We start from the raw sequence: 12,192 nt of genomic DNA, 5'->3' as shown, positions 1-12,192 counted from the left end.
TACATCCTTTTTACTCAACTTTGAAACCTCAAGCTTTTATATTTAAACTGATTTAATTCTGTGCTGGTTATGTGTCAGGGAACTGTTGTGTGTGTCATGTGTTCCTGCCTCTTGTGCCCTTATTTGGTTTGTTTCCTGTTCTCGTTTCATGTCATTAGTAGTTTATGCTTGTCCAGCCGTGTCTGTTAATTTACCTGTGTATTTATAGTCCTGTCTGTGTTGTGCCATTTTGTCTGGTCTACTCGTTACTCCCCGGTGTTCCTGTCAGTGTCTGCCTTGCCTTGTCCTTGTCCTGCCCTGATGTCCTAGTAAAGTATGTTTTTGAGTTACATCCTCGTTTCCGTGTTTCCTGTGTCCTCCCTGCTGTGTGCACCGTGACAGAAGACCAGACCAGTACAGTAAGCGTCGTCCCTTCACTTCATTTTGTCCAAGTTTTTCTAGTGTTTTTTTGTTCCTGTCTTTTGGGTTTTGCCCGCCGTTCGCGGGTCTCACGCCACGGTCCGTGGGGAAAGCACACCCACTGTCCGCGACTCCCCCAAGTCATGCCGGCCGCTCACTCCAGCCTGCCGTATGCGGGAGGTGAGGGCGCCGTCCGCGGATCATCGAGCCCGCCGTTCGCGGCTCACCAAGCCCGCCGGTCGCTGGAGAGAGGGCTGCCGTTCCCTGGAGTCAATGCCCGCCGGATCGCCGCTGACTCCAACCCGCCGTTCGCGGGGTATGACGCCGCCGTCCGCGGCTCACCGTCCCCGCTGTTCGCGGGAGATCACACGGCCGTCTGCGGCTCAAGGACCCCGCCGTTCGCGGAGTATCACGGCGCTGTTCGCGGCTCACCGTCCCCGCTGTTCGCGGGAGATCACGCCGCCGTTCGCGGCTCACCTAGCCCGCTGTTTCGCGGGGAAGGCCAACCTGCCGTCCGAAGTCACTCGGCCCGACACCGGTTGGGGCTGCCTCCAGCCCACCGGTCTCTGCCGTTGGGATGGTCAGCCGGCTACCGCCGTGATGACCAGTGACTAAGGTCTTTTTAACTTGTGTCTAGCCCCAGAGGGCTCCTGATACCCCCAACATCCCCAGGGAAATTTTTTGGGTGGGTAGTAGGGTTCCGGGTGTAGGGGCCGGACCGAGAGGGGTCCGAGGCCAAGGCTCCGAAGACCATCTGCCTTGGCCTTCTGTGCTCCCTGCACCGCCATGGTCTCCTGAGCCCCTGGCTGCACCATGGCCTCCTGGGCTCTCCTGGGTCTCCGCTGGTCTCGTCCAGCTCCGCTGTGTATCCGCTGGTCTCGTCCAGCTCCTGGGTCTCCGCTGGTCTCGTCCAGCTCCGCTGGGTCTCCGCTGGTCTCGTCCAGCTCCGCTGTGTATCCGCTGGTCTCGTCCAGCTCTCCTGTGTCTCCACTGGTCTCGTCCAGCTCTCCGGTGTCTCCGTCTGTCTTTTCCGCTCTGGAGGTCCCTGTCCTGTGTTCTGGTCCGTGTCTGTCGTGAGAGGCCTCCAGAGCGCCCACCCCCCCCTCCCCGATGGAACTGTTAAGGCTCGGGACAAGCCTTTCGGGAGGGGGGAGTTATGTCAGGGAACTGTTGTGTGTGTCATGTGTTCCTGCCTCTTGTGCCCTTATTTGGTTTGTTTCCTGTTCTCGTTTCATGTCATTGGTAGTTTATCCTTGTCCAGCTGTGTCTGTTAATTTACCTGTGTATTTATAGTCCTGTCTGGTCTACTCGTTACTCCCCGGTGTTCCTGTCAGTGTCTGCCTTGCCTTGTCCTGCCCTGATGTCCTAGTAAAGTATGTTTTTGAGTTACATCCTCGTTTCCGTGTTTCCTGTGTCCTCCCTGCTGTGTGCACTGTGACATTATGATGGATCTACAAATTTTTGTGGTATTATTTATTTAATCTGTAGTCTCTCTTAAATGCAGTTATTGGCTTATGTTAAGAGTCATCCATGGACAAAGATTTCTTGGAATTCATTTGGAATTTATGGATGGATGTTGGATGGGGAACGAAGGATGGTTGGATGGATTGAATGGTGGATGGATGGATGGATGGATGGATGGATGGATGGATGGATGGATGGATGGATGGATGGATGGATGGATGGATGGATGGATGGATGGATGGATTCAATGGATGGGTGGACAGAACATTGGATGGATGGATGGATGGATGGATGGATGGATGGAACAACTGAACAATGGAACGATTGATGGATGGATGGAATGGTAGAACGATGGATTGATGGATGAATATATGGATGAATGTTGGATGGATGGAATAGTGGATGAATGGATGGACGAAACATGAAAATGATGGATGGATGGAACAATGGAATGATGGAACAATTGATAGATAGGCTAGATGGATGAATGGAAAGATGGAACAATTGATGGATGGATGGAATTTTGGATTAACGGATGCAATGGTAGAACAATGAATGGGTGAATAGAATGGCAGAATGATAGGTAGATATATGAAAATGAAGACAATGAATATAAATGGTGTGCGTTCCCTGTCTTTTATGTGTTCGCAGATGGGACGCCTTACACATGGTGGGTCGGCCGCAGTAACGAGAAGCACTTTTACTGGGGTGGCTCTGTGCCCGGCATTCAGAAATGCGCATGTGGCATTGAGCGCAACTGCACCGACTCCAAATACTACTGCAACTGTGATGCCGACCAGAAGCAATGGTAAGCCACACATTATCTGAGTAGCAATATACTGTTTCCATGGCGATCACCAAAGCCAGTAGCTAATTATGAGCTTTGGACTAAGTTGCTATTTGCGAGTTACTGACCTTCTCGGCCCACCTATCAAACTTATGAGAGACAAGCATGCCATGTTCCCATCTGCCTTATTGTCTCTGTATATTCATTAAACACCGGTGTCTGCTGCGTGACGCAGTTGTCTCGACCTCAGTGTTCGTGCAAATGGCAAACAGATTGTGCTGATAAAGAAGTTTAAGTAGAGCCAACCCTGATATTTCTATCAACAAAAGCTCTGGCTGGTGTGTTCAGTGGCCTTATTACTAAAGAGAGCTGTGGGCGATATTGCAGAGGAGGGGAACGAGGTCATTCGTCAGATACTCTGATAGAATTGTCTGTAATGCATGTGTGCATGTATTGCTTTGAGACATATTCATTTACATCCTTTCTAATGGGTCTTTATACAGTAGCTGTTAATGCCAGTCAGCTGTTAAAGAGCAGAGAGATAAACAATCCATCTTAACACCACAAACTCCATCTTAGATTTGCATCTGCAACATCATAACATCACAAAACTGATTGGCTAAAGGCACCACAAGAATGCACAAAGGCCCTACACTAAATTTGTAACCATTGTTGTTAACTGAAACTTACACTTTTTTTTATTAAATATCTATTTTTTGGTAACAAAGCTAAAATAAAAAATATATATGCATTATATAAATATTAAAACTTGGCATTAACTGAAATAACTTTGAAGTACTAAAACAAAAACTGAAATAAAAATGGATTAAAGCTATATAGAAATATTTTTAGAAGTCATAAAAAAAGAAAAAGACCACATAAAATTAATAAAACTTTAACCATAAAAGTTCATTCAAAATATTAATAAATGCTATAGTAGTAGATAAATAATACTAAAATAACACTGTTGTAATGTAAATAAAGTAGCAAGGGAAATTTGTATTTGTAATTTTGTATCTATTTCAATTTGAAATAAGAATTAAAATTGCGCAAAAAATCCCATATATCACAAAAAAAAAATATGCATGAGGTGGTTTTTCAGGCAATTCTAAACATTCTTGAACATTCTTTAAAGATGGCGTGGTATGTTAAAATACAAAATAAAATGCAAAAGAATTATGGGAATACAGGATTCTAAACAACAACAAAATTCCACAATTTATCAAGACGTTAAAGCAGATATGAGGGAGAAGGACTTGTAGAAGCCGTGGCAAATATTATGCTCCAAGTGGAAAGCTCTCCAAAGCCCTGTTCACACCAAGAACAATAACTTTAAAGATAACTTTAAAGATAAAGATATTATCGTCCACACCAGTAAACGATATCGTCCTAGATATATACAGTATATACTGTATATATATATTCCTATATCGTTATAGCTGTGGTGTGGACACTGCTATTCTACAATATTGAGAACGAGTTTTAGAACTATATCTTTATCGTTACCTTTGTGTAGTTAACAGAAGTATTTTTTTGAAAAGAGAAGCCTCTGCAAAAGCGGTTTAATGGAAACGACATCCTTTCATAATATTTTTTATCAACATTTAGAAAATATTTGTGCAAATCTGTAATGGAAACCAGGCTATTATAATGTAAGAAAGTAAAAAGAGTTATGAGAAAATTATGGAATAAGAAGCAAAATAACAAAATTAACTAAAATATATATAATATACTTTAGTACACATGAAAAATAGGAAAATAATTCTACATTAATTCTACATTAGTGCAGGAATTATTTAGGCCATGCTAGTGTAAGAGGGGCTGTAGACCATATGAGGAAATTCCAGTCTCTTTAGAATGGGTCCATCGAAATAATGCAGGCATACACATAAACGGGAACTTGACTGCCTTTTATTTTCAGAGCTCAGGTATGTATTTAGCAGACAGCTCACATCACGTCTTTACCCCTCGACACACTCCCCCCGCGAATGACCCGTCTCACATGAGAACCACTGCGCATGTCATCGTGCTAATTCACTGTGCATGTCATCACGCCAACCTGTCCCTTACGTCACATACATAAATCAACCAGATTACCCCCCTTATATAACAATTTACACAATATAAAATAAAAATGAATCTCACACTAGTCTCCGCCTCAGACGTCACGCCCACGGAACATTGGCTAAACGTCTGATGCATATGGCACACATATCTGGAAACACTTCAGGAGTGTCGAAGTCGTCGTCGGATTGGTTGAATTATACAGGATTTCCGTGAGATGTGTGTGTCGCGTTCTTTAACATTCCACTTGGAAACAAAGATGCCGTAGCACCAAACCCCCTCACGATAGAAGAAAGCCGCTTATTTGCCGCTTATCAGGATCAAATAAACGCTGGATTTTCAAAAGTATGTGAAATATTTTAAGTTCACATCACAGAATCTTTAAAATACATCCAAGAGTTTCACACACCAGTCTGTTATTGTGGCGACATTTCCACGCCCCAAAACGTGACGCTGAACGAAACGAGCTTTGATTGGTTGTTTGACATGTTGGTCAAACGTCATCATGGGCGGGCCTTGGCCAATGAAAGCTACCATAGATTCCAGACCTTCAGCCGTCAGTCAGCCGTCAGGCCATGCTAACAAGCTAATCCATTAGCGCTCACATATACTGTAGTCCTGAATCATTCATACTGAAAAGTATTGATAAAAATAATTTCGTGTAGTTAAAAATGGATTGTTCTACCCAATGTTTGCTTGTCCTGTACATTTTTATACATATCAGAGTATTGCACCATTAGCTTAGCAACATGCTAATGTCAGACTGTACTGAAATCAATTAAGTTTTGTTCTCTCTTGCAAGCACTATTTTTGTGGTATGTGGAGTTGTTGCCTATGTAAAGCATGTCAGATTGATCACTTAAAAAGTTCTGTGAGTGTTAGATTGCAGCCTTATTTTCTATTTCACTGCGCTCCCTTTCCGTTGTTTTTCTTTGTAAACATGCTCTAGACGATTGTGTTTGACTAATGCACTTTTATTTGCAGCATCTCTAACATGACACAGTGGTTCCACAGCTCTGCAAAAACACATTCTGTATGAATGTCCCCTTAGAAAGCAGCTCACTTTGTTTTGGAACAGCTATAGACTATTAGATATTTGCAAGCATTGGCGCTCCACAGGGAGTGTGTTGTATGGATTGGTGGAAAGTAATAACCAAACAGATTTTATGTGCCCCTGGGTAACTCTTGCGTTTGTATAATGTACATTGTGTTTGTTTGCACAAGTTTCATTATGCTAAGAGCTTGGAAATTATCTTTTAATACTATATTCTTAAGGTAAACATAGCCTCAGTCGGTGAGTATCTTATTATCATTTTAGCATTTGTATTTTCCTGATGGATTCCCTCATTGTCTTCTTGTTTTGGATACATTTTGTGAATATTTATACAGCTAGACTTTTGGAACGAGAGAATTTTGCTGCTTCTGTTGCTGGTTTAGCTGAACACACAGTAATATGTGTTAATGGCCCATGCACAGATGGACAGCGGGTTATTGCGATGCACTCGCCACTTGTCATAAACCCCAAGCAAACTGAACCACCATGCATAATGGATACAAATTAGGACATTGGATTTCAAAGCAGCATGTTTCCCAACCACATCGTTGATGGTGTTTTTTTCCTCTACAGGTTTGCGATACATAATTGTTTTTTAAATGGCTTTTGCAGTTGCATTGGCACCGTGATAAATGATGGCATTAAAAAATGCACACATAGTGCAAGTACCTGTGAGGTTTATGTATGTGTGCGATCACTAATGTTTATTAATTTATCAAAATATGTGGAGTGAGTGTTTCCACTGATTAAACAAATTGTATTGCTGTAATTAAACAGCTAGTCATCAGTGTCAAAGGACTGCTTTTGAGAGAAAACAAACATTTTGCATATTAAAGCTTTAATAACTTCATTAGCTCTTGTCAACAAGGAGAGTTAAGATTCTAAAGGTTTAGTACTATGATACAGAAAAAAAAAAAAAATCCTCACAATGTGTTCTGAATTATATTGTTTGGTAGGAGAGATGATTCCGGGCTTCTGGTTTATAAAGACCACTTACCGGTCAGCCAAGTGGCTGTCGGGGACACAAATCGACCCGGCTCGGAGGCCAAGCTGACCGTGGGACCTCTCCGTTGCTATGGAGACCGTGAGTCTATTTCTTTCTCCTTAAATAATATCTAGCTTTGGCTCACAAGAATACAGCATGTAGATTAATAAATGAATAACTGTACATAGACAGCTAATTATGTGGTTTTAATGCTTTATTAAATTATGTAAACAGTTAAGTGTTGTTTGCACATTATTCTGAGCAAGCATTGTTGTTTTTTTGTCCTTTGCAATATGTGAAATCAGCTTTCTTCGTCTGGTAGTTACTGTGTACAAGGCTATGAATTTTTGATGTCTTCACATGGTGGCCTTGCAACTAAAAACCTTCCGCTCTTGAAATATGTTCTAATAATCTGGGATTGGTTCTAATGGCATCTACTTTATCGTTTAGCATTTTTCAAGGTCAGCCCACTGTCTGCAGCATTTTGATAGAGGACATACGGGCACAGATGTCTCCAGCATAACTGTCCCGAAGCTATGATCGCCAATCAAAGCTTTTCAATCATCATTACATCCCATAGAGGCCCCCTGCCACTCATTTTTAAAAATTGGTGTCAACAGCCAGCTTGCCATATCTTCATAAAAGTTATCAGTTTTATTTCACTCTGAGCAATTGTGAGGTAGACTTTTTTTGTGAGTCAGATGTAATTATAAATGCCCAAGTTTCACCAGAGCAAAACGGAGAACCCAAGGGTAAAATACAGAGCCATCCCCCACCATCATCACCATGTGAAATGATGCATTTTTATGCCTCATTATTCCTGTTAATTGCATCTGGCTTATTACTTAGATCAGGTGTTTTTGATTACACTCACCTGTTAGACAAGAACATCAACTGCTGTTTTTTCCTCCTTTCTTTCCTATTGCTCCCACACACCTGTGACTGGAAGCTGTTTGTCCTATTATTCAATTCTCTTGCAATTCAGGGCATGTTTTCATCATGTTGTTCCAACTACTGGACATTTCACGAGTTCACACTTGCATATATTTAGCACGAGTAACTAAAAGGGTGGTGGAGGGATGCTGATAGACCGTCGAATGAGTGGAGGTATGTCAGCTGTATTTATATCCGTGTGTTGATTAACTTGATTGCATGCCACTTGTGTTTAATTAGGCTAATTATCTGACATGCTTCTCCCGAACTTTGTTAATAAAACATCATTTAACGAGTTCACACTTACATATATTTAGCACGAGTAACACAATTCGTATTTGGCGAGTATGGTAATATGTAGTTGGTGTGCTGTCCTGGGGAAGGGCTCCGAACTCGGGAATAATGGCCCAAAAAGCAATGAGTGTAGGACAGCCGCCAGACTGAGATCCCCCAAAAATACGCACTAGAGATCTGGCAGGAGCTAGTTCCGAGGAGTAGCCTGTATTGCAGGGCTGGGGAGCCTATGAGCTCTGAGGGAGCGTTTTGGCATGCATGGGTAGGCCCCACCGGTCACTGGTGTGAACTGCGTGGTTTAGGGCGACCGGTCGGGGAGGGCTTGAACCGAAGCTCAACGGTGTGCTCATCACGTTGGGACAGGTGAGCCCTGCCCGCTGATGGAGGAGCAGTGTGGTTAAGGCCCTGACCAGGAGGACCCGAGTTGCCTGTAGTGGGATAGTTCACGGAGTCGGCGTACGGGCTCTACTGGCCGTCAGCCCCTGCTAATCAGAGGACAAAGGGCGGTGTCTGGCCGAGAGGCCCCATGAAGCCTCCGACTAGAGCGCAATACTACTTCGTCAAACGAGTGGGTCCTATCGGCTTGGCAGATAAAAAGAGTTTGGGATGTCCGACGGGAGATCGAGACGCACGACCTCGAATGGATGAGCCTCACTTGCTGGCGGCAAGTATAGGAGCCCACCGGGAGACCAGCGTCGACGTCTGACACAAGATCAAGTCTACGATGTCAGACGGATAGCCTCGCCGGCGAGTAGGGAGAAGAGAAAACCCGGAACTGGGAGGTCTGGCAGCATCCGATGGGAGATTGAGACTCACAGAGCATCGAACGGGTAAGCCTCACCAGGCGGCGGGAAACGGTGTGAGGCTAGAAGAGACAGTTGGACGGTGTTCGGCCAACTGTAGCAACTGAAAGCTAGGCCTCGTCGCCCGTCGGACGGAAAATTAGGTGGGTGGCCAAGACCGACGCCAACGCTCTACAGGAGGCCAATACTCCACTGAGTCGAACGGGTCAGTCTTGCCGACCGTAGGATGAAGCAGTAAGTTATCTGGCCGTGAGGCTCTTGCCGACGCCCGACAGGAGCACAATACCCACTGTGTCGGACGGGTAAGCATCTCCAGCTTGGGATATCCAATGGGAGATCAATATCCACGAGTCGGATGGTTAAGCCTCGCCAGTGGTGGACTGAAAGCTAATTGCTTGACCGACCGGGTATGTGACGTTCGACGGGGGTTTGATATTGTGGCGTGAGCAGACGGAAAAGGTAAGTCTGTCTGGCTGGGAGGCTTTCGCCGACGCCCGACGGGAGCACAATACTCACTGTGGCAGATGGGTAAGCCTCGCCGAGCGTGGGACTTGAAAAGGTAAGGTTGTCTGGCCGGGATAACTCTCACCGGCATCCGTCAGGAGATTTGGCTCACTGTGACGGACAGGTAAAGACAGAAAGGTAAAGTTGGGTGGCCGGGAGGCACTTGCCGTCATCTGACTGGAGATGGAAGCTCGCAGCCTGGATGGGTAAGACTCTCCGGCCACAGGGTGGAAAAGGAAAGTTGTCTGGCTGGGAGGAACTGGCCGGTGTTCGACAAGATGCGAAGATTCACAGTGTCAGAAGGGTGAGCCTCGCCAAGTGTGGGACTTGAAAAGGTAAGTTAAAAATGGCTGGAAGGCTCGCAGCATTTTTTTTTTTTTTTTTTTTTTGTCAATGAGAGTCTGGTGGGCTGATTTAATGTGGAACTGGTTCATTCTGATGTAGCTTTGGAAAGCTTGGGATGCCTGACATGCCGATAGCAGGACAGATCTGAGATGTTTTTGGATGCTTTTTTTATTTATTTTTATATCGTCTATGAATAGAGGTTCGAGGGTGAATTTGGCCTGAGAAATTCTAAGGTGGAGATACTCAAGAACGGCCTGGTAAGGTTGGATAGGAGAAAACAGTTTGAAAATGTAAATGAAATTACCTTTCTTAACTTGGTCTGATGGTGAGCTCTGAGCATCTCAGAAACCCTGAAAAATCTAGAATGAATATGGTGTCTGACGGGAGATCAATACTCATGGTATCGGACGGGAAAACCTCGCCGAACGTAGGATGGAAAAGGTAAGGGATGGGAAGACCGTAGGACAAAAAGGTAAAATTACTGGGCTGGAAGGCTTAGGACTTGACGGCGTCTGACGGGAGTTCGATACTCACGGCATCAGACAGGTAAGCCTCACCGTTAGTTGAAAGGAAACATATTCACTCAACCGGTTCGTGCAGCATCTGACAGGGGTTCCGCACTTGCGGCATCGAACGTGTAAATTTTGCCAATAGTCAGATGGAAATGCAAGGTTTGCTCGACCGGGAATCTCTCACGCATCCGACGTGAGTTCACTACCCGCAGCTTCAGATGGGTGAGCCTCGTCTGTAGTCGACAGGGAAACATATTTGCTCCACCGGAGTGCTCTTGCAGCATCTGACAAGGAGTTCAATACTCAGAATAATAGTCGTCTAATAGGGTAGATGCTATGAGGATTGCTTGCGTGATTGCAAGACAAATCCAATTGCGAAATCCAAAATCCTGATAATGCGTCCGAAAATCTTGGTGCTGTTTGCGTCCAAAGGTTAAGCGTACAACGAAATAGAATTGCCTGTGCATACCCCAAATTAGTGCCATGAATCTGGATGTATAGGCATGGTTTAGAGGCTGAGGTGATGTCGACTTTTGCCAGCCAGGTGCTAGACCGATGATTTTTATCATATGGATTGCATGATCAATGTCCTACTATAGGGAGACAATTCGTCTAGGGGAATCAAGGTGTTTATTCTTGAAACGGGTAGTTATGTGAAGCTGACAAGTCGATTAAAAGGTGTTTCTTACCTCAGAATTTCCCAGCAGCCACTCCAATGGGCTAATGCTGACACGGTGGTCAACGAAAGATCTAATCATGAACCCTCGTTAAATTTGCGCCGCCTATAGGGGAAAGCTGAACAGATCGTTTCAGTGGAACGGCTGAATGTAATGAAGAATTTGGAAAAATGGCAACTTTTTATTATTCATTAATTTACGATTGTTGCAGCATTTCTGTTATAAAGAAATGACCAAATGTTAGAGATTAAGTGGACATTTGAATTGGATGTTTAGCCAAACAAAGATTAGATTGTACTGTGGCATATAGACCAGCGGGTCCCAAACCCGTCGTCTGTATGTCTGTACCTTGCCTGAGGTAAGAAACTGTTTCTGTGTCTGGTCATTCTGGTGCACAGAGCTCTATAGCGTCGACCAGACGGCAACAGTTCAAAGAGGGAGTGTGCTGGATGTGAGGGGTCCAGAGGGATTTTACCAGCCCTTTTGCTCACTCTTGATAAGTGCAGTTCTTGGAGAGTGGGAAGGGTTGTACCAATGATTCGCTCAGCAGTCCGGACTACCGTCTGTAGTCTTCTGAGGTCAGATTTGGTAGCTGAGCTGAACCAGACAGTTATTGAAGTGCAGAGGATGGATTCAATGATGGCAGAGTAGAACCGTTTCAGCAGCTCCTGTAGCAGGTTGAACTTCCTCAACTGGCGAAGGAAGTACAACTTCTGCTGGGCCTTTTTCACAATAGAGTCAGTGTGAATTGCCCACTTCAGTTCCTGAGAAATAGTGGTGCCCAGGAACCTGAATGACTCCACTGCAGTCACAGTGCTGTTCATAATGGTGAGTGGGGGGAGTGCAGGGGGGTTTCTCCTGAAGTCCACAATCATCTCCACAGTTTTTGAGCGTGTTGAGCTCCAGGTTGTTAAGACTGCACCAGACAGCCAGCTCCTTAACCTCCTGTCTGTAAGCAGACTCGTCACCGTCCTGAATGAGGCCAATCAGTTTGGTGTCGTCTGCAAATTTCAGGAGCTTGACAGAGGGGTCTTTAGAGGTGCAGTCATTCGTGTAGAGGGAGAAGAGCAGTGGGGAGAGAACACAGCCCTGAGGAGCTCCAGTGCTGATGGTGCGGGTGCTGGATGTGTATTTTCCCAGCCTCACTAGCTGCTGCATGTCTGTCAGGACGCTGTTGATCCACTGACAGACGGAGGTGGGCACGGAAAGCTGAGTTAGTTTGGGCAGGAGGAGGTCTGGAATGATAGTGTTAAAGGCCGAGCTGAAGTCCACAAACAGGATCCTCACATAAGTCCCTGGTCTGTCCAGGTGTTGCAGTGTGTAATGCAGTCCCATGTTGACTGCATCATCCACAGACCTGTTTGCTCTGTA

General features: G+C 45.0%; 1 protein-coding gene across 1 annotated transcript in view; it reads left to right on the top strand.

Annotated features, from left to right (window-relative positions):
* Positions 1 to 12,192, top strand: part of LOC306862955 (contactin-associated protein-like 2) — a gene marked incomplete at its 5' end in the record, with an annotated part of 449,762 nt that overhangs the window by 332,074 nt on the left and 105,496 nt on the right. The window contains 2 exons of the mRNA XM_079406069.1: positions 2,515 to 2,671; positions 6,725 to 6,852. Coding sequence (XP_079262195.1) covers positions 2,515 to 2,671; positions 6,725 to 6,852 — 285 coding nt within the window. The remainder of the gene's footprint in view (positions 1 to 2,514; positions 2,672 to 6,724; positions 6,853 to 12,192) is intronic.

Source organism: Barbus barbus, assembly GCF_936440315.1.
Source record: "Barbus barbus genome assembly, chromosome: 44".
Classification (NCBI taxonomy): domain Eukaryota; kingdom Metazoa; phylum Chordata; class Actinopteri; order Cypriniformes; family Cyprinidae; genus Barbus; species Barbus barbus.
The sequence above is the reverse complement of the archived record's forward strand: the minus strand, read 5'-3'. Positions and strand labels throughout refer to the sequence as shown.